The sequence below is a fragment of the Aspergillus fumigatus genome, chromosome 4, assembly GCF_000002655.1.
Source record: "Aspergillus fumigatus Af293 chromosome 4, whole genome shotgun sequence".
Taxonomy (NCBI): Eukaryota; Fungi; Ascomycota; class Eurotiomycetes; order Eurotiales; family Aspergillaceae; genus Aspergillus; species Aspergillus fumigatus.
Window position 1 is genome coordinate 1,576,363 of NC_007197.1, and position 21,841 is coordinate 1,598,203.

General features: G+C 48.7%; 5 protein-coding genes across 5 annotated transcripts; 2 read left to right on the forward strand and 3 right to left on the reverse strand.

The window, feature by feature from the left end:
• Window positions 1–319: 319 nt before the first annotated feature.
• AFUA_4G06160 (branched-chain amino acid aminotransferase, cytosolic) lies at window positions 320–3,993 on the forward strand. Its single transcript, XM_747115.2, has 4 exons — window positions 320–708; window positions 771–1,068; window positions 1,119–1,817; window positions 1,880–3,993. The coding sequence occupies exons 1-4, from the start codon at window positions 474–476 to the stop codon at window positions 1,890–1,892; spliced, it is 1,245 nt and encodes a 414-aa protein (XP_752208.2). The 5' UTR covers window positions 320–473; the 3' UTR covers window positions 1,893–3,993.
• A 4,487-nt stretch (window positions 3,994–8,480) lies between these two features.
• On the forward strand, window positions 8,481–10,900 carry AFUA_4G06170 (bZIP transcription factor). The gene is made up of 3 exons (XM_747114.3): window positions 8,481–9,229; window positions 9,296–9,858; window positions 9,939–10,900. Exons 1-3 carry the CDS (start codon window positions 9,055–9,057, stop codon window positions 10,068–10,070), a joined length of 870 nt encoding a protein of 289 aa, XP_752207.2. The 5' UTR covers window positions 8,481–9,054; the 3' UTR covers window positions 10,071–10,900.
• A 263-nt stretch (window positions 10,901–11,163) lies between these two features.
• On the reverse strand, window positions 11,164–16,109 carry AFUA_4G06180 (casein kinase II subunit beta). Its single transcript, XM_077804565.1, has one exon. The coding sequence runs from the start codon at window positions 15,334–15,336 to the stop codon at window positions 14,242–14,244; it is 1,095 nt and encodes a 364-aa protein (XP_077659912.1). The 5' UTR covers window positions 15,337–16,109; the 3' UTR covers window positions 11,164–14,241.
• Window positions 16,110–16,349: 240 nt separating this feature from the next.
• AFUA_4G06190 (transcription factor domain-containing protein) lies at window positions 16,350–18,596 on the reverse strand (the record flags this gene model as incomplete). The annotated part of the gene is made up of 3 exons (XM_747112.1): window positions 16,350–17,318; window positions 17,374–17,625; window positions 17,688–18,596. The coding sequence occupies 3 exons, from the start codon at window positions 18,594–18,596 to the stop codon at window positions 16,350–16,352; spliced, it is 2,130 nt and encodes a 709-aa protein (XP_752205.1).
• A 700-nt stretch (window positions 18,597–19,296) lies between these two features.
• Window positions 19,297–21,307, reverse strand: AFUA_4G06200 (flavin-containing monooxygenase; the record flags this gene model as incomplete). Its single annotated transcript, XM_747111.1, has 3 exons — window positions 19,297–19,564; window positions 19,629–21,023; window positions 21,087–21,307. 3 exons carry the CDS (start codon window positions 21,305–21,307, stop codon window positions 19,297–19,299), a joined length of 1,884 nt encoding a protein of 627 aa, XP_752204.1.
• Window positions 21,308–21,841: the final 534 nt, after the last annotated feature.

Genomic DNA, 21,841 nt, shown 5'->3' on the forward strand with positions numbered 1-21,841 from the left:
GCAGGCTCATGTCATCTCAATCATCCTTGAACTCCACGTGACAGTTAGTTCCAAAAGCTGACTAACGGCTATTGCCGGCATTGAGTCCGCTCTGCTGGGCCCGCCGACGTCGGACATGAACTCCCATGAAAGAACATTTATCCCATCCATTATGTGCTGCAATGGTTGCTCTATCAGGATTTGACAACAAAGAAACACTCTGATTGAGATTACTCAGCGCTTCGAACCAACATTGACTAGTTTGAGGTATGTCACACATATTGCTTGATGTATGATACGCAATGTCGAGCTTTCGGAGTTGTCTCTTGGGTCCGGCGGGAGGAGTCATAGCCTCCGCTTTTTAAGCTCCATTATTGCCGGCCACCAGCACTGTTTTCTCTCTTCCCCATTTCAACGATTGACGAAACCTCTTTTGCTGATCTCTGACTCACTCGATCTTGAAGTGCGCAGAGCTGGTCAAACATTGCACAATCATGAGCTCGCTTCGTCAATTGACCCGTCATCGGACGTTGCATAGCTTTGCTTCCACGCGTGTTCGAGTTCAGAATCCGGAGACAAGACAGTCATGGCAGCGATATTTCAGCGCAACGTCAGCTTTTGCATCTCAACAGGCTGGTCTTGACCCTTCGAAGCTCACAGTCACGAAGACCACTACACCTAAGGAGCTGGTGGCACCAAAAGATCTTGTGTTCGGAAAGACCTTCACTGGTATGGCTCCTTGTTCTCCGGAATACGTGCCAATCTAGGCACTAATGCGAATATTTCTGTAGATCATATGCTTTCCATTGAATGGTCAGCGGCCAATGGTTGGAACGCTCCTCGCATCGTTCCGTACCAAAACCTTAGCCTCGACCCTTCGGCTTGCGTGTTCCATTATGCTTTCGAGTGTTTCGAGGGTATGAAGGCTTACAAGGATAAGAAGGGTCAGATCCGTTTGTTCCGCCCAGACAAGAACATGGCGCGCCTTAACAAGTCTTCCGAGCGGATTGCTCTGCCTACTTTCGACGGCGACGCTCTCATCAAGCTCATTGGGGAATTCGTGAGACTGGACAGCAGATTCATTCCTGAGTGGGTAGTGCCATTGTCCGCTTGCACCGGCCATCGCTGACTTCTGATAGTGCCCGTGGCTACTCCCTCTATCTGCGACCCACAATGATCGGCACCCAAAATACCCTTGGTGTTGGACCACCAGGCTCTGCCCTCCTCTTCGTCATTGCCAGCCCTGTTGGCCCTTACTACCCTACTGGCTTCAAGGCCATTTCGCTAGAGGCTACTGACTATGCCGTCCGTGCCTGGCCTGGCGGAGTTGGAGATAAGAAACTTGGAGCAAACTATGCTCCATGTATTGTACCTCAGCTGAAGGCCGCTTCCCGCGGCTTCCAGCAGAATCTGTGGCTATTTGGTGATGAGGAGTATGTGACAGAAGTTGGCACTATGAACCTTTTCATCGCCTTGAAGAACAAGGAGACCGGACAGAAGGAGCTAGTGACCGCTCCTTTAGATGGAACCATCCTCGAGGGCGTCACCAGAGACTCTGTCTTGGCACTGGCACGCGAGAGACTCGTCCCCAAGGGCTGGACCGTGTCTGAGCGCAAAATTAGGATGTCTGAGGTCGCCGAAGCTTCTGAAGAAGGAAGACTGATTGAGGTCTTCGGAGCCGGTACCGCAGCCATTGTCAGCCCTGTGCGAACCATTAGCTACAGAGGGAAGATGGTTGATTGCGGTTTAAAGAAAAACGAGGAGGCCGGCGAGGTTGCTCTACAGATGAAGAACTGGATTGAAGGCATTCAGTACGGTGATGAGGAACACCCATGGAGGTAAGTTGATTGTGACGTTCAATCCAACGTGTGCGAGGGTCCCAGACTGACATCGCCTACAGTTATGTACTCTAGATGGATACTGTTTGCTTACGGCCCGGTTTCGAATTGCTTTTCCTATCTCACATGGGTTGGAATAGAAAAATCTTCTTTGTCTCTAGCATCACGTCTTGATTTTGCGAGTTTCTAAGACCTGTCTAGCATGGCGCTTCCGTTAGCATGTGTTTGGTTCTGCTTGTGAGTTTGTTACACTGGAACAGCTGCACTTCAATCTTCTTTTTTTCTTTTATCTTAAAATCGCATGTCAGAGCATCGATGGAGAGGCTGAGGTTTTCACTCGTCACCAAACGAGAGCGAGAACGAGATGATCAATATTGCATCAGAGCCGCTCTCAAATACGCGATATACGCACAGCCAGCATTCTAGGAATCAGGTTCGGCGCAGCTTGTTGAATGTGCTCGCTGGCTTGTTACTGATGTCGGTATCGCCGCTGATCTTTTCAGATCGCAGCGGGCGCTGGACGCCTAAAGCGCAGGGTTCAGCCCTGTAGGTACTGGCTCCAATGGCCCTGAAAGACCATCCAATTTGAAGAATTGTAAAGTCCTACTTTGCAAAGACTGACATTGTAGCATTGAGGGGCTCGAGGCTGAGAAGCATTGACTTACTTCGGATGGACAGAAACTTATAAGTGGATTATAACATCTTCAACATCCATACGAGTACCTACCGGTCGATCATACTACTACTAGATTGGTGTGCAATCATACTGTAACAGGGTACTCCTCCGTACCAAGGCACCCCACCGTAGTAGTTACCTTTATATGACAGGTACCACTCTCAGCATCTCAACCTAATCTGGCATTCGAGTCGCTGCAGCCTGACCGAGTACTCCATCTGGGGAGTGCCTTGAACGGGCAGGTAAAGATTATGATGGCGTGCAACCGAATACCCAAAACCCATGTGTCCATAAACCAACAGTTCTTAGACTCGACCATCTGGTCGTTGGACAATTTCAATTGGACTTTCTGCGTCCCAGGGCCCAGGCAAACGCCGAACGCAGGATCTATGACAACCTTCAGAGTACTCCGTCGGTCCAACAATTTCGTCCGACCCGGCTCAATTTCACAAGGTATGGTAGGTAAGGCTCCGAAGAACTGAAAGCCTCCATGATACACACTGGTCACAACCTAAGTACTACCATGAAACCCCCACTGAATGTGAATTATGATTCGCTGAATCGTATTGAAAGCGAAACACAGTCACAGACCCAGTGCCCACCGAAACGGACGCACCGAATACGTAGCGTTGCCTTTTACGGGCTAGCCTTGCAGCCATCTTGCTTGTGAACAAGGCTGTGCAGAGTCTTAAAAGGCAGAGCGTATGGATAGAACTGGATAGATAGTCATCATCCAGACTCTCGTGTAAACAAACAAACCATGTTGTCTGGTCTGGGACTACATGAATGGCTGACAAATGAGTCCACGTTGCAAGCATCGTGTTGAGATCATTTCCGAGACTGCCAGAGAATGATCGTCGTCGTACAGATTATACTCTGTAGACCGAGCGAAAAGGGAGGGGTGGAACTGTTCAAGGGGTTCTCACTGAGCCTCATCCCCTGTCTTGTCTCATTCGTCCTAATCGCGGGGTGGAAGCTGGGACTGGAAGGGATGCAATCTTCGAGTCGCAGTCCATGAATATCAGAATTATTTTTTTTTTTTTTTAATTTAATATATATATACATATATTAGGTTGTTTGTAACTCATTTCCCTACGAGAAGAGTCCACAATTGCATACAGTATCGTTACCTATCATGAAGAATGTTGTACAAGTATCACTCAGCTACAGTATTCATTGTCTTCTCATGATAGTTGGAGTCATGATGGTGGCCGACTAAAGTGCAACCCATGTGGGCCGGGAAGATAACTAATCTTTTCAATGATATGGAAGCCAAAGGGCTGATCTCATTGTTTTCTCCGTCCGAAACACCGGAGTTAGGCAGAGAATCACCGGGCTAGCGCCATTGGTTTCCTAAATTCGCTCAGGAGTGGAAAGTGAGCTACGAATCCAACAGTACACACACATACCATAAGAGTTTCAAACTGGGACTAATGCAAGGATCAGTTGGAGGCAAAGGCTACCGTACAGTGCTGAAGAAGTGACAGATTGTGGTTTTACTGACGCAATCAATCATACAACTGATGAGAAATGAGTAATTTTCCTCGCCGCTTGGCTATTGGATTTACAGTATCGCCGGCTAAAGCCGAGTCTTGCATTCCAACGGCGGGCTTGAGGCTCTTGCCATGTAGTTTACGGGCTTTGATTCGAGCTTTGACATCTAGCAGAGACTAGTCTGTTTCTACCCACCCATTCCACCAATGGCCACAAATACCTAGGTACGTATGGAACGGTTTGAAAACATCAAATCAGTCTGCCAAGTTGCGGCCCCCATCGCAACATCAGTCAATAACATTTGATTCCTCAACATTTTAGCGGGTTCACCTGACTCTCAGCCGCTGCAGGTAAATTGTGCCAATGACTTGATGTACTCCGTACTCCGTACAGCCTTTACGTCTTCAGAGTCCCCCCGCACTTGCAAGTCTTTTACGGCTCCCCCCGCCGAGCAGTGGGTAATATCCACTAATCTGGCTGAGCAATTCAACCTGCTCCATAGCCGAATGATCTCGCCAGTGGCCCGTCCATAAGAGCGGTTTGATCATATTGCTCTGGGCATAATAGGTTACGTCCCATTGATAAGCTCGCCAACTTTCATGATGAAACGGTTGTCAGAAGTCAAGAGTCTCAGTGCTTAGCCCGTGCATCTTGATGCACGAGGAACTGGATACCGCGGGCTTAGCGGAAACTAAGTGAGTTGTAGCCGGAACCATGAGTCTGTAAGACTGCAGAAGAATACTGCAGTGAAAAGTAGGAAAGCGCACGAGAATGCATAAAAATAGTCCTCAAAGTAGTCACTCTATCAAGTCTTGCATTATTTGTCATTTTCTGTGATAGTTACCTGGGTAGGATGAAGACGACTAAGTATATAGTTTGCTGGTTTCGACCAGTAGTAGGCCGGTAATATATGGTTTATGTTGGTTGGGTGGGAAATAATACCGGGGATTATGGCACGCCTAATCCTTGGACTGGAGATACACGCTCAACTACTCGCTGCTCGATGGTGCGGATCGTTTGTAGCTAAATTAAGACGGTTAGGCGGGATACTAGGTATCTAGTTGGGGTGGGGTTGCAAGAAGGGAACCCAGCAGCAGATTTGTGAAGGACACAGGACTGCCCACGAGTTCAGAGAAAACAAACCCATCTCAAGGCTGAAAATTAATTAAGGCTGCAGATGCATGAGCGGATTATGGGCATTACAAAGAAGAGACCATAATGACTCGTGATAGGTGGGGCTGGTCAGATTCACAACCGAGTCATTTTCGCCCTCCACCGCCCTGGAAGCAGGCTTCTAGATGCTGGGTGGAAAGGTTTGCTGACAAGTTCAGCTCGCCTCCCTACACTGAGTGGTTCAGACCCCTACCAGATGAGATCGGACCCAGTCAACCGGCAAGGATCTTCGTAACCACCAGCGGTGAGATGAAGACTCATAATCACTGCTCAATGTCCAGGATACAGTAAAATCGTCCCTCTCCCGTGTTTGCTCGTTGCGTTACACAAACTGTACGATCTTGGCTAGGAAAACAGGGAGAAACAGCAGCCTTTCGGTCTCCAAATTGAGTATTAGTTGTACTGTGTATATGAGATGCATGGAATCGTCAAGGGTCGGCAACCCAAAAACATGATTGGCAGCCGCTCAAAACATATCCTGCCAAATTGAGTAATTTTAAACAGCGCTAAAAAGAGAACCAATGAGCTATGGCACTACCACCTTGTCTCAGCCCTACAGGTGGAGCTTCAGGGATACATTTGCGGGCAGCTTGCGGTCTAGCGGACGACCTACTGAGCTGTCTGGTATTGAAGGTTTAGGCGAGTCTTAAACTCTTAAGAGCCAGTTGCCAAGAAACTGATAAGATATTATCCAAGGCTTTGAAACATTAAAGGAATGACAAGATTGGTCTACTCCTCCATTCATGGTAGGAATATCATACGCAAGCTGAACATCCTTCTCTATTAGGAATAGAACTACGCCATAAAATTAATATGTAATGATTTTTGTTCTACCAAAAAGTACGGACTAGTTTCAAGAAAAAAATACGATAAATACATAACTAGAAGTATAGAGAGTAGCAAATCAATTTGAGTGATGATACTGATCTGATGGAGGGTCAGATACTAAACCGGCAGTCGTCGGCCAAATGGCTCATACCTTTATGAGCCTAACTTGCGCGAGCTGGAAAAATAATAATGGTGAAAATAAAAATCAAATAAAAAAAGAAAGTCAGAAAGATTGGCCCGAGCCATGTGGCCAGCAAAACTGTTTGCCTGTGATACAGTGATTCGAGAGCTGATTGTGTAATGGAACGTCAGATGATTAAGTCACTGCCTCTACACTGCGCCCGCATTCCAAAAGGTTTCTCATTTGATATCTCGTTTCTGGTCCACACACTAAGGATGAACAGAGATCAAAGATGCTTCAGTTGGCTCCATTTGCTCCGTAGATCAGCTCCATATTTCTCGTGTCCTAAAAGCACGTTGCAAGGGCTAAATTCTCACAATTATGGAAATCAACCCATACGCCATATCCGTCCTTACCCACCTGGCTGGAGAAAGGGTGAGATCCTTATCCTTAGTTTGTTGCCAAGATCAAGGGGTTACAACGTGGCAGAAGTCGAGACCGTGCGTCTGGCCGTCAGCTGTAATTTACTCTGTAATCTAGATCACTCTATCTTCACAGATACCTTATACAATGAGTAGATTCTTTCCGAGGCTTTTTAGCTCAGGCCTCGCTGGTACAAGGGTGCAAGGGTGCAAGGGGGGGTTTTGTCTTGAATGTAAAAGCAGCCCATAAACGGAAACTGGTCTGGACGGTACGACAGGCTACCTGCCACTGGCTCCTCTCAAATAGGTACCCACAGGGCGCTGTCAAATCAGTCTAGTTGTCGAAGACTAGTAGTATTCATAGTACATGAGTGAATTCGTAGAGGCTCCAAGCCTCCAAGACCCATACATTAATTGATTTGGACGCGCGGCTAGAACGGAAATAGTGGGATTGATGGTGCAACTACTCCCTACGATCATTCCCTTTGAAATTGGGGGCTATATTGGAGACTGGGTGTGTTACTCAATCCAAAGTCGCCTAATGTATGTATTTCATGTAAAATTAGAACTCAGTTCCAACAAGCACGTGGCGGTATGGTTGATCAATGACTCGGCGTCGGAGCCCGTCATGTACCTTTGACGCTTTCACGAAGTGGTGCAACGCCGGATACCATTTTTAACAAGGGAAAGAACTTATTTCAATCACTTCGAGGCATCCTGTGTAGAGAACATTTCTATATACATAGGGCAACCCAGACCCTGAAGATAGAGAGTACTGTACTAAGAACCGAATGATAGACCCACAAGATTGGAGAAACTGCAATAGAACTTGATAATCAATAGAGCAAAGGTTACTTAACCTGGGTTGATTTAGGGAGGGTCACCATTGTTGGGAGCCGTCCATAAATACCATCCATTAATATCCATCTGTGCAACAGCACCTCTAATAACACTATGCTAGTAGGAATACCGTCATCTACTCTATCCAGTCACAATCAATTCCTGTATGTTGACTCCATTCAGGGCCCCCCAACGGCCAGCCACCCAAGATGTTCTATGGAGTAAGGTCGCTTGTTTCATATCCAGTGAGCACATATCCGATTTTCTTTAACTCAAAATAAAGTAGAATGAATGCCACGGAATCTCTTGTCTAGGAGCCTTTAGTTATTATTCAGACAAGCTGAATCAGTAGTTCGTATCAAAGCCACATTGGAGAATCTACAAAAGTCCAATGGTACACTGCTTCTCCATCCAGCTATACTCCAGCGATATTCTTATCAGTCTCATGACAAACATAGTTTCCGTCCAAAAGTACCATCTTTCTGATGGTCATTGATCCCAGCTTCTAAGAACGAGGGGTGCAAGATAGATAAGAGATAAATTGTCATCGGGGCTTCTTCTGGCTTAGTTTTTGTGAACTGCATGGTATGGTATTATGGTTTTGATTGGTATTCATCTGCAGCTCGAAAAGGAGCAAAATCACCAGATCAAGAAATCGTAATGCACCATGCTTCTATTTCTGAACTACTCACGAAAGAATGTTGCAGAACGCATTACTGTGAATCAAATTATTGAGCCCCTGATGTAGACCCTCAGCATGGTCTGGATACGGAGTACCTACAGTAGTGATCCATACCTCTGTTGGAATGTGGATTGATTGTGATACCTTGAACCACATGGCCATGATTAGTGGTCAAACCTTCCCTATATCCTGGGCTTGGTTATTAGAGACTTGGTTAGCATTTTGGGGAGGGTGGGGGGCGGTAACACACAAAGACTCAATTAGCACTACCTGATGTTGTCCTTCCTCCACACTCCATGTCCATCCCTCCATACAGCAGTGTCATTACTCATTCTTCCTGGTCGGCAATCGGCCTGATCTCTAAAACAGCCTCACGCACTTGACATTCCTTCAGCCCAGCTGGCGGACCATGTCTATTAGTCGTGATGCAGCCTTGCACATCTAGTCTTCCATTCAGGGTGGGTTCCTTACCAACAACACATGGTTCCAGATCCATGCCATGACCCCCTAGAAGACTAGCGGGTATTTCCAGTTTCCACGGTCCCCCAAAAATAAAAATAAAATGAAATTGACAAACATATTACTCGAAAATTTTAAATCATTTATTTTATTTTATTTTTTTCAATAAAGCAAAATTGAGTCTCGGAGCTCGGACTTGAGCTGTTATCTACGATTTGATTCATCATCATGGATTGGATACAATGGCGGCTTAGCAGCCCATAGCTAGACGCCTGATTCTCCAGCTGATCGACCTTTAGGCTCAGACTTCTTTTAAATACTCTGATGCTTCCTGTTCCTTCTGATGGATCCTGTCTGTTGATTCTCAGTTACCTGTTGCAACTTTATCATTAGTCTACATTCTTACTTGGTATAGATCACTCAAACGCTCCTCGGTTCTATGCTCTGTCTGAGCTTCGGTTAATCTTTCCAAACCATCCTGGCTTTATACTTGCTACTGCGCCTTTGAAATTGCTGAGCATACCTTCCTTTTCCTGCACAAGATGCATCGCTCTTCGAACAATTCGTACCATCAGTCTTCGAGCTCCCGAAGCTCGTCCGCCCACAGCTCTAGCAGTGCTTTCAGTCCCAATGCCAACCCTAACGAGGACTGGACAAAGATCTCAGATCTTGCTGAACGTCGACGGATACAGAATCGCATCGCTCAGAGGAACTACCGTAAGCAGCTTCCTTACTAACTCATGGGCGCTGAAAATGTGTTCTGACAATCTCCGGATGCAACAGGCAAGAAACTGAAGCGTCGCTTGGAGGACTTGGAAAAGAGGGCTGCCTCTGCTTCAGAGTCGCCAGAACGGTCCCATGAGAAACCGGAGTTGCCGAAGCATGCGAATCCTGGCAAGTCCAGTAGCAGGACAAGCCGCTCGTCCAAGTCAAACTTGGAGACCAGTCACGGCTCCAGAGAACGCCTTCCTCTTTACGACTGCTACAATAGCCAAGACGACCGGGGTGCCATGTTCTCTCACCAATGCACCAGGCAACTGTCAGCGTCACCCCCCCCTGTGTTCTCATATCCCTCGTATCCGCACCTGGACCCCTACAGACAGTCCAACTATGGCACCTCTCCCGCATACAGTTCGACTTACAATGACTTGTCGTCCTTCCAAGGGGAATATGGAAACCCAGTGCCTTCAATCATGCCGGTTGCAATGTCTTCAGGCGGGCCACTGAAGAGGCCACATACATATGCGGACGAAGAGATCATCAGTCCCTTTAGTATGAGCTACGCGACTATGGCCGGCATCGACCTATGTCCGACTTCTCACCATCCCGGTGAATCTAATATCTCTGTACGTAATCTGTCTTCTGGCCTGCATCGATATCGTTCAAGCAAAGAAAAAAGTAAGAAAGCTGACACATGGTTCATTAGATCCCATCTTTGTGTCAATTATTTGCTGAGGATCTCTCCTCTCCGCCGACACCCGCAGAGACGTCCATTCTCACGTGTCCTCTCACACCCGAGTCCGACCCGTGCTCCCCGCATTCGTTTCCCTTTCTGTGATTGAGCTGTTGTCGTTTATTTGAGTCTAGAATTACCGAATTTGCTTTTAATGGTGTTACGATACGCTTAACCGCATGGGAGTTACGAACGTTCGGGTGTTGCTCTCCGCGGCGATCTTGGCTTTTTTTTTTTTATTGCTTTCCTTGCTCATTCTGGACTGTTATTCATTTACGGGCTGAATCGTTCTGCTCGGAGAAGATCTCCTATCATATGACGGTTTCTGGGCTATCGAATGCCCATGTAGTGATGCATGACTCGGGGCGTTCAATGTTTTAACATCAAGAGACGGAAATTCATGTTAGGAGTTGGAATGGGAATTGGCAACAATACTGGGTTGATTCACTCTTTTCTTTGTCCATTCACCTTTTGCTTGTTTTCCGTCTTTCGGTTCCACTTGGATTTACAAGAATATCAAACGAAATTGCAACCAAACAATTGTCCTTAACGGAGTAGTATAATCATCATGGCTGCGGAGTTACGGCATGTCGATGCTCCGACTGCAGGATAAATCCGGTGTGTTGGGCGTATTAGCCCGTATGGATTTTTGGCCCCCAATTCTCTGCAAAGTGCATCGACCATACTCCTAATCGGCTAGAGGCATTCTTGATTCGTCTCGAACATCAGATGAATGTCACCAAACGTGCACAATTCTTTGGCTACATTTCTGGCCGCGTGCTCCAGAAGGATCAAGGTCCCAGTCAATAAATAAATAACATAATAATCACAGGGACAATAACTGGATTTTGGCTGGACCGGAGCGAGTTTCCGGACGATTGTCGATACTGTACTTCCACGGAAATGGCCCGCAAGTACCTACTCAAATTGCCAGACAAGAATACGACGGTCCATCCGACGAAGTCCGTCCTACACCTGATAGGGAGACTGACGACTCCAGTAGTGACGGTCCACTGCAGATTTCCAGTGCCAGGGTCAGAGAAACTGATTGGCTTCGTGCTAGAAATCGCGTCGCTTTGTTCCCGCTGTCCCTCCTTCTATGTTGCTGTGGGATAGAAACTATTCTCGATCTCGTTGGTATTATTATTTTTCTTGTAATTGAGTCGCGACGGCTGCCACTGGCCAGTTGCTGGTTGATTCTCAGTGGGGCTCTGCGCAGGTATGTACCAAATGTGAACCATCTAACATGCTGCGCCTCCACAGCTCCAGCCCGATGTGGTACAGTGCATTGGTCAAGGAGACACGGACCACTGGCAAGGGGAATCAAGCGACTTCGGGGGGCCTTGTACATCATGAGGTTATGCTCTGAACTGTGATCAATTGACCTTGTGCTACAACCATGGAAAGCAGGTTGATGATGTCCTGCTCCCCTTTCTGTGTAAGACTGGGAGACTGGAGAAATTCAGACACTTCAAGTTACAACTGACAATTGACAACTAACTGTCCCCTTCTGGGGCTATCCTACTGCAGGATTACTCATCAATCGAAAATGCGTCTTGATTGATAATCCCATCGAGACAGGATGGGATCATTCTTCCACCTGTCGGTCCTGCACGCCCGAAGAGCAATTCTACAGAGTAGTTAATCTTATCTCAACCTGACGGCGCATATGCAGATGCCTCTGCACAGGAATGGAACCACATGAGAAGAACCAGTGATTTCTAATCCCTTTGTCTAATTGCCGATTCTGAATCTGCCCTTTGCAAGAGCTGCCTTGGAGCTTTTTAACTACTCGGACCTCTCAGGGACACAAAAACAGCCAAATTTGCACCCTTGACCCCAGCCGTCAAACTATTATGGATCTTGCCTAGGCTGCAATATTGTCTTGGGGGGGGGGGGGCGATCAGGCTACATTCTGGAAGCTCCGGAACGGATACCATGTACCGTTTCGAGTCATTGCTGGGCGTTGAGACAAGGTAGTACATCCATCAGGCGCGAACCAACCAAAGGTGCGCCAAGACTGTTAGTCTGTTAGATACGAGCTCGCTTCTGGTTGTTCCCTCCAACTCGGCGAGGAACATACGAAGTAATGCTTTCTCATACGGAGTTGTCCGTGGACGCTGAAGAGTGGACACACGAAAGGAAGATCCTTTGATACCTGCCGTTTGGTTGACCAACGACGAGACTTGGTCCTTCGTCGGGTCTTCAGCCTTAAACTGTATGTCTGTGCGGATCATGTGGAGTGAAAGTGACCGGCAGGCATCTGTCGCAGGTAAATCGTCAGCCGTCAGCCGTCAGCACATCTCAGCCCTGATTTTAGCCGTCTGTTCATGACAGTCTGACGATTCCTCGTTGTCGGATTTAGACATCCAGCTTACGATTTAAGCTCAGAAAACTGAATGCTGACGATCCGCCCTAGCGGGTTTTTTCTATTGTTATTCCTTTTTCTCCCTTTACTTAGACTTACCTAGTACGATCCTCATTGCTGTCGTCGGGCTGAACGAACGGCCGATTTAAATCCCGGGACTCCATTGAAGCCGTGACTGATAGATCCCGTACCATGTTATGAAGACCCTTCCAGCCCTCCACAATCAAAAGAAAGAAGGCAAGAAAAAGGCAAAGGGCAAAATAATAATAAACTGATTGACACGGTGCCACGGTGCAATAAAATGGCGTGTTACATTGTTGTTGTTCCACCTGGTTACATGAGGAACTCAGCCAATCGTTTCAAGTAGCGAGACTCCCAAACATCTGGGCTCGTATCCGGATAACCAGTAGAGAGATTGAAATCACTGTATTGGCTTTAGGGTCCCCAATACTCACAGTGAAACAAGTGCCAGGCAGCAGATCAACTGCATACGTTACTGTCATTGTGTAACCCAAAGCGGCTCTGAGGAACCTCGTCCATTTGTCCATTCGACGACCTTCACTCGACCCCTCCCAGACCAAAAAGGGTTTATTTAGGATTAGGAATTAGGTAGGTAGGGACAACACGACTTCCAAGACTCGGATCCGATCAATGCGAGACAGATCTCAATATAGGTGAACAGCTAGCGAGGAATGCAAACAAAGAAACCCAACTCCATCACAGTGTGTCACAACCACGCCAGTGACCTAGACTGTCCATGGCACGCCTGTGCTCCCAACCTTGACCATGACCAAAAGTCCTAGTCTACGGAAACGGAGCCCACTGGTACCGACGGCGAAGGCCGAGCGAGCCCCACCCCTTGCATGGAGGAAATATGCAGCAAGAGCAAATAGATTGTAGCCAGTCCCTTGGCATTCGTTCACTTCTCGACCACCCCCTTCCCCCAATCTGATGATTGATGAACGCAATCCCCCACACAGATGACTATTGACACGGTGACTGCGAGAGTGATCCATGTGAAATGCTTTGTAAGGGATGATGTCGGCTCCGGATCATCTGATGGTAATCTGTCTGCTTTGATTTCAAATGATGACCAAGCATCATCCCAGAGGTATCTTTTCCTTCACATTGAATATTGCTCCCCTCCTCGAGATAGGAATAACTAATCAGTTCAAAGTTCACGGTGTAATCACTGAAGGTTACGACGTGCTGAACGACCATCGCCGTGGCCATTGACTAACAGGTGCAGGCGCCCGTTATTTTACACCAGCAGGCGTGACTGACCTCCACGAGGGGAGCCGCTGCTGCATGGTTCGATGGAGGACTCTCTCAATTTGGATTCGTACATCAGTTTTCTGACTGCGACACCTGTATACCTGTATGCGACTTGGGGTGGGATGTAGTCCAAACCAATTTTCGAAGAGATTTAACTCGAATATACATTGCAACATTCGAGGATCGCTGCCTCTCAAGATATGAAGCTACAGGGCCAAATTTTGCAATGAGTAAAGACAACTCCATATGATTTTCCTTCTGTACTGTATTGAATTCGATAAGCTGTATGTCATGAAGACAAAGGAAATAAAAGTCAACGACGCCTTGATGCAGGTCAAAAAGATCGAGAAACAAAAATCTTATGTTTCCCCGGCATTAGAGAGGTCATTCGCATGAGCAGATGAGGTTTGTTTGAGGTAGCCTCCGCGCGCGCACACGCACACACACAACACACGCGTGCGCACACACAAAACCATCAGTAGATATGAACCAACATGGTGAGAAAAGCAGATAATGAAAATGGAAAGAAGAAGAAAAGCCTTAAGCGATACAGTCCCCATCCCCATTACAATAACAAACCCCCCACCTTCGGGATCACAGCTCGATCAAATCTTCAAGCTCCCGCAGGATCTATCAACCTTCCGCCCCGTTGATGCTCATCTGATCGGGATGATGCCGCCGTCTCCGCATGGGCGCTTTCTTCCTGGCTGCGATTGCGGCTGCATTCTGAGCTTCAATGTTCATCTCGGTATCGCCGCCATCGTTCGCTGAACCGTGGATGGCCTCGTACTGAGCCAATTCGTCCAACTCCCGGATATCCGCCGGCTTCATCCGCAGCCACTTCATGCGCGGACCAACTCTGGATCGCTCCGAAACGCGAAATCCGTAAATCTTCGACTCGTAAATCCTACCTGGTCCCAGGCCGGGGCAGAAGTTGGACGTTCGCACGCCGTTGATCTCTGTTGGCTGGTTAGGCGGCGGCGGCGGCAGATCAGGAGTCGCGCGGTTGACCCCAGACGTCAGAGACGAAGATCGAGATTGATTGTTTGCATTCGTAGGGGCAGCGGTTAACATGGAGGGATCCAGGCGGGGCCCAATGTCCAGGTCGGGAAAAGTCATGAAGAAAAGGTATCCGAACGTGGTCCCGAAGAAGGCCCCATCGACCGAGTGAAAACGACTGTTGGGCGGAGTGTACAGATCCTGGCAACTGGGACAAAACAGCTTCACCGTCTCTTGCCCAGGCGTGTCGGAGCAGCCCACGGGCAAGACCTTGCTTCCATTGCAGTACGTGCGCGGACAGACACCAAAGTGCTGCATTTCGTACTTCTCCAGCATCTGCTGGATTCCCGGTCGCGACGTGATGTAGCGCTGGTGGATGAGGCCGTAGAGCAGCTCCGCAGAACTTTCGATCACACTCAAGTCGCTGGCCACCCGCGCATGTCTCCGGTCGCCAGCTCTGCGGTAGCCCGGGGGTCGCTCATCACCGAGAATCTCGTCATCATCCTCCTCCTCTTCCTCTTCTTCCTCCTCCTCATCTTCGTCCTCCTCCGGTTCCACATCCAGAATCATCTCGAGCGCCTCCTTGTACATGGGCACCTGCGACTGCAGACCCGTAAGATTGAAGTCATCCTCGATAAAGTCCTCCGACACCTCTGCGAAGAATTCATGGCCCATCAGCGAGCAGAAGGAGGAGATCCATGACTCGGGCGCCCCTTCCGAAGACGACATATCGAACGAGGCGGACTCGGATGACGAGGAGGCTGACGATTCAGACAGTTGACTCAGATCCAGCCTGTTCAGGCCGTCGGCCAACGCCGAACCTATCTCTCTCGACACGTTGCCGAGAAGCGAAACGGAAAACGAGGGATCGAACGAAGACGAAAGCGCTTCGCTTGGATTTCTTCAACCTTGGTCGTTCGGGCACAGACCTCAGCCCAATTGCCGCGGATGATCGAGGTCGAAAGACTCGTAAAACCAAGACGGACCGTGACTTGGTCTGGGCTTGGTCGGAAAATCAGGAAAGAGGTCGGGTTCGTCGTCTACCTGATAATTGGAGGGTTCATCCCAATGTGCGGGACGGCGAGTCGTTGTGCGATGAGGGAGTATTGACGCGATGGCGCTTGAAGGTGGAACTTCCCCACTAACACTACCGTACTGCTCTCAAATAGAGATCGAGGTCATCCGTCGAGTTCTAGGCGTAAAGTTCTAGCAGATTCACCCGTAGAAGAGCGACCGACACAATAGATTGTAGAGCGTAAATACCAGACCTCTCCGGTCACTTCCTTTGTGGCGGTTCAGTGGTCGGTCGACGGCATCGAGGGGGTCCCGAGTTTAGGTTCGTGGGGCGGTAGGAAAAAACGTCGCTGTTATCTCTGTGCTGGTCGAGAGGACTTGACAGCTGTCGCAAGACGGGAATGTGTAACAAGTGGCTTGCCTGTGTGTAAGAATTATGTGGTCACAATATTGTGATTAACACTGACATTAAAACCAATGCCCCTGACGTGGTGCTCATCCTGCGTAGGGCGTTGATGTGGCTGGAAGCATTGTGGTCACGTGCATGATTCGCTCCCAGACAAGTTGGGCTCATTCAGCACGCCTACACCTACAGTGAATATCATCTGAAAAGCGAGATGATTGTATCCAAGTCATTATATTCCCATCATAAATCCCCCGGTTATCGTCATAGAAGCTTCCGGCTGATATATATACATGATGCATGCCGCGTAAGACTGTCAGGAAAATTAAAAGAGCTCTCTGATGATCCGGGACAGCTCGCCATCATCGCCAAAAATCCCTGAAAGTCCCTCGCCCGTGTTTTGAAGCTCTCTATCATGATTTACAAACCCGGGTATACCTTCAGGTGCTGTACCAGATGCAATGAAGCTGCTAAACCCTCCAACAGCCTCGAACAGGTTGGTGAGCTCTTGACTCATCTGCAGTCCGTTCAACGGACTGTTTCCCAGTTCATTGACCCCGTTCATCGGTCCATAGACAGACAGATTCTCGATTGAATGGCCCGCCAGGCCCGCCATGGCGACAGCAGCCGTTGAATGGGGGTCGTTCGAGTCCGAGCCGAACGGGCGCGCCAGCACGCCCAGCCGTTCCCCAACCATTCTCAGCCCCTTGATCGTCTTCCAGAGCCGCTTTGACACGTAAGATTTTGTACTAAATCCGTTGATGAGATCGAGTGCCATGTAGAACTCATCTCGCACCTGACGGTTGAATTCGTTTGGCGCGTGACATACGGCCAGAAAGAGCACCGCGAGAGCGGCGACAAGGAAGTAGTTGAAGGTAATTTGTTGAGTGCGGTAGATGTCAGACGTATGGTTAAGCTGAGTGAGCACTCGAACTGTATCTTTGGCAACATCTACCACGGTTTGAGCATGACCGTTGTCTTCGGCGATACTCGCAGAAGAATGTAGTACGGGCCGATAGATGAGAATCCGAAGCTGATTCATGCGCAAGTACAGTAGTACCCGTAGTCGACGCAACCCCCGGCTTACCGTCTCGCCATGCTTTGGAGAGTCGCCAGGGTAGAATTTCAACGCATCGGGAACCTGCTTGTACCACTGGAGAACCTGGTAGTCCAGATACCCGATCTCATCCCGGCGTATGTCTGTCGTGCCCTCAGAGCCAAGTCCGGAATACCATATCTTTGAGCTTATACGATTATATGAGATCATACACCTCAAATAAGGCAGCGATCCGTCCTAGACCTGTTAGTCAGACATGCGTGACGCGTGTCGTTCCTGGCTTTTGACTTACAGGCTCGGGGAGGTTAGGGTCGACATCCTCATCTTGAATGACAAAGGGTAGCCCGGTACCAAGACTCCAGCGTCTATCCAAACTGTAGATCGTCCAGAAGACCTTGGTGACGTCGGCCCATTGATCCTCGTTCGGAAAGGATTTCATCAACGCCTCCCGTCGGTGCAGACCCAGTTCAAGGCACATACGTGCAGCGAATCCTATCACTCGGTAGGCCATCGCATCGTCATCCGTGTGGAAATGGTAAGTTGCCTGTCAGAACATTTAGTCAGGGTCCCGGGCGGGTCGGATATCATCAGAATGACAATACATACCACCATGCCAAAGAGCTGGATGGTCTTGATGTCGATCGGTCCCCAAAGCTTAGCCTCAATGATTGGTTTGACACTCAAGAATAAACGTTGACCCAGATCACTTCGCCCGCTCCCCTCCACAATCAACGTTATGGCGAGAATCATCTTGAGGAGAATTGTATTATCATCAAGGAGAGAGTCTGGGCCCGGGAATGCTCGCTGCGCGAAGCCAGTTCGCAATGCAGCCTCCATGAAAGTATAGAGCAGGTTGACTTGATTGGTAACCTTCTCAATATCCACAAGCGGATACATAATACCGACTTCTTCCTCATAGACATGGCAGAGTCGTAGAGCTTCCTCCCGTTTGATTGCCCATATTGGATCTTTGGTTGGATGTATGGACTGTGTGAATACAGCCTGCTGAGCAGGCGGCGATGCGGCCGGCGTGGCTTGGGCCGTTGTCATGTCGTCGTTCATGACCTCTTCGGCGGGTGCAATGCCCATGGTCTGAAGACTGGATCTAGCGACATCAAAATTGAAGGCGGAGCTAGTGGGACCGTGAAACCGCAGATGTCTTACGCGAGGTCTGACGGTAGCCGCGTGCATCGACGTAAAGACCGACTGTGAGCCATCCCGAGAGAGGTCCTCCAGATTCGGCGAGTCCAAAGATGATCTTTGATTCCGAAGATCATTCAAACTAGTGAAGAGACTGTTCACCTGTTCCTGCAGAGTTGTGATCTGGTCTTTCATCGAACGGAACTCCCTGTCCCGTACCACACTTGTCAGCTGCCTTACCGACAGCAAGGTAAGCCATATCAGAGACAAGGGAGATAGAACATACTCGGAATCCTTGAAGTTATTGTTGCAGCAATTGGGGGCGTATCGGCCTATCGCACAGTCATTTTCTCTCCATAAAAACTCAAACGTCATAGACCGACGAAAACAGCCAGATGAGACATAGTACTGACACTCGAGTTTCAAATGGCCACAGCGCTGGCATGGCACTTGACCGTTGCACTTGATCTTGCGTCGCTTACATTCATTGCTATAGCAAAACCGACGTTAGTCAAATCGTACTCCGCTCCATGGCCGTATCAGAACCATGACGGTAATCATAATGAATTTACAGCTATCCACAAAGACAAACATGGGGTAAATTCGGAATTTCCTCAGCGGGGATCATACCAGGCGATCGAGATGTAGCGATTCCGCTTTGTGCGCGTGTGAGTTCCGTTGCTCTGTTCCGCTTTCCTCTTTGCGCTGTCCTCAGCCGGGCTGGCATTTTGGTCTGCTTTTCCCGCCTGAGGGGGAGCAATATCGACTTGGGATGACTCGGAAGCCATGTCAGATGCGGTCAGTATGGCCTGATCGCGTTGTTCTGCGCAGGATAAGGCAGGGAAGTGTGCGGAGAGATTCCTTTCATGCTGCCGCGGTGTCATTTTGGCCGCGCGGGGTTTCCGTTTCCCCAGAATCAATTGAGCCAATCAGCACAGACCCAGAGTAACATCGCACATCTCTCAATTACAATAGGTAGATACATAATCTTTTAGGACAGCCATAAATACATATTTGCAATTCAAGAATCGGCAAGCTCTAGCTGCGGTATGGTCATTTCTAATGCCAAAATCAATCACGAAAGCATTCGACGAGCGCGGAGCAAACCCTCTCGGATAGCTGAGACGATTGTAGTTCGGGCTCCACTAAACAATTCAACCAACCGTTGAGTATCTCTGGGATGCAGCTTGAGCCAGCACAGACTGGAAATGATTGCCACGAGTACAGATCTCCTCAGCACGGTCTTCATCCTCTGAAGCATGAGACCCTTGCGCGTATATTTGGCTGTCCAGTGGTGCCACACAGGAAAGGTGCATCTGAGATAGTAGTCAATCTGAGTAAATCTAAACAAGGTTATCAGCGGGCGTCTGTTATCAGTCGTGACTTGATCTAGTTGGGGAGACTCACGGATAGGTGGACGAGTTCCAACCTTCATCAGTTTGGTACCAGCTTGTGCAAGCTCCGCGTCGAAAGACGGTGCCCTGAAGGCTCCTCTGTACTTTGTCCGTCCAGTCGCGCTCAGCATTCTCTTTCACCTCGAACCAGCTGACACGCCCCTCCAGAATGGGTTTGATGAAGTTCAGAGAGTAATTGACGGCATTCTCGACCGCGAAAATGACGCTGCTATGGCCGGTCGCTGTGTTCGGACCAAACGAAAGGAAGAGATTCGGCATATGGTCCATGGCAATGCCCAGGTAAGCCTGCGCTCCTCCACGTTCCTCCCAAATCTCGTCAAGGGTTTTCCCGCGCCGACCGAAAACCGGGAGAGGATGAAGGAATTTATTAGTCTCGTATCCGTTGGCCAGAATAATGACATCCGCCGCTATCTGTCTCACCCCATCCGTTGACTCCTGACTTTCCGGCGGATAATGTCGATCAGGGCCTAGTGACACGCTTCTGGCTTGGACGCCTATCAAGGGCTTCGTCGTCAGCTCAAAATTGGGCGCATGAATGCTGGCATAATAGTTGGACTCCACAATTCGTCGCTTACAGCCCAGGCTGTAGTTGGGAATGAGTATGTCGTGATATTTCTCTGGAGCAGTCGCTCGCATGTGCTCCAGGAATTTCCTCTCTATTCTGGAACGATTCCGGCGGGAATACTTATTGTCCTTGAAGATCGTGAGAAAATCCCATTCCAAGAGAAGGAACAGCAGGGCCCTCGCAGCAAAAGCAAGGCCAGGGACGTTTTTAAACAATGGCGGTGTGTACTTCTCCCATTTCTTGAGCGACTTCGGCGTCAGGAAATCGGGCATGAACCAGGCAGGTGACCTCATGAGCTGCGTGATTGACCTGATCTTGTACTCGGGTTTCGTCAGCTCAGAGACTACCTGGGTCGCACTGCAGCCAGAGCCAATGATGACAACGTCTTTACCACATAGATCAAGATCGCTCTTCCATCGAGCTGTATGAACGACCTCGCCTTCGAACGTCTCAATCCCGGGTACAGTTTCAGGCCATTTTTTAGGCTCGACAAGCACACCCACCCCGCTGACAACAATCTTTGCTCGCACAATCTCTGTTTTAACATAGACACTGCGCTCGCCTTCCTTGGATATTCGCGCATTTCTTTCCCCTTCGGATAAGTCTCCGGTACCAGGAACAAGATGCAATAACGTGACTTGCCACTCTTCCGCATCTTCTAACCATCGCATTTCTTTGACAGCTGTGTTGAGTTGAATCTTGTCGACTATCTGGTATTTTTCGCAGACATCAGCCAGGTACTGAACAATCTCCGGTCCGGGGGGATGTAGGGTAGTCCAGTCTTTCTTTGGAGCAAATGAAAAAGAGTACAACAGCGCGGGACTAATAAACACTCAGCAAAAAGAGTCGCTTCGACAGAGCATAAATGCCTTGAGATGCCCATACACATCGCATGCGGCTCCTGGGTAGCGGTTTATCCACCAAGTACCTCCGATGCCCGATTGCCTTTCAAAGATTCTGAATTGATCAAAGCCAAGAGCTTCCTTGAGTCGACATCCTGTAGCAATGCCAGACACCCCTGCACCAATCACGAGAACCGGGGAGTAGGTGTGAGCATCTTTGCCATATGAATGGCGTTTATGGATCCTTGCCACCGAAGAGGACATCTTGCCTGATCAAGTTGTAATAGATTTGAAGCTACAACCAGGCAATAGCATGAAAGCATAAAATTCCGAAACGACTTGGAATGACAGAGGTACAGAGCGCAGAGAGGGTTGTCAAGTTATGTAGGTCAATGTTCTTAGTGAATTCCTCGGGCTTCCCCAGCAGGAACAGCAACTAATGCATCACCCCTCCTCTTCATAATTATCATTTATTCAAAGTCCAGCATATTGCTTGCATGGACCTCAAGTGAGGGGAAGCCATGATCGACAACGTCACAGGATCTGAGAGTAATGCCCTCACCTCGGTTGTTCAAGTGGTTCATGGCGCAACATCAGATCGGCCGAGGGAACATGATGCTTTGCGCTCCTCACTCAGTAAGGAGCCGAGACGACCCTTAACCGAGAGTCATTGCTTTTGTTTGGTATTAAAATGCTAGAGATCATACGATGATCGATAATGATGAATTTGGGTGGTCTCGTCCTATTCTCCACAAAAGCAGTCAAAGGTGGAGGGTGATTCGACATGCTGAACGGAGT

What these genes read in the sequence shown, in the direction of transcription:
- AFUA_4G06160 (XM_747115.2), top strand. Translation starts at nt 474, where the DNA reads ATGAGCTCGCTTCGTCAATTGACCCGTCATCGGACGTTGCATAGCTTT. An exon ending in GTTCGGAAAGACCTTCACTG is followed by an intron (nt 709 to 770) that starts GTATGGCTCCTT and finishes ATATTTCTGTAG; the next exon opens with ATCATATGCTTTCCATTGAA. An exon ending in GACAGCAGATTCATTCCTGA is followed by an intron (nt 1,069 to 1,118) that starts GTGGGTAGTGCC and finishes GACTTCTGATAG; the next exon opens with TGCCCGTGGCTACTCCCTCT.
- AFUA_4G06170 (XM_747114.3), top strand. Translation starts at nt 9,055, where the DNA reads ATGCATCGCTCTTCGAACAATTCGTACCATCAGTCTTCGAGCTCCCGA. An exon ending in CATCGCTCAGAGGAACTACC is followed by an intron (nt 9,230 to 9,295) that starts GTAAGCAGCTTC and finishes CGGATGCAACAG; the next exon opens with GCAAGAAACTGAAGCGTCGC. An exon ending in CCGGTGAATCTAATATCTCT is followed by an intron (nt 9,859 to 9,938) that starts GTACGTAATCTG and finishes ATGGTTCATTAG; the next exon opens with ATCCCATCTTTGTGTCAATT.
- AFUA_4G06180 (XM_077804565.1), bottom strand. Translation starts at nt 15,336, where the DNA reads ATGTCGTCTTCGGAAGGGGCGCCCGAGTCATGGATCTCCTCCTTCTGC.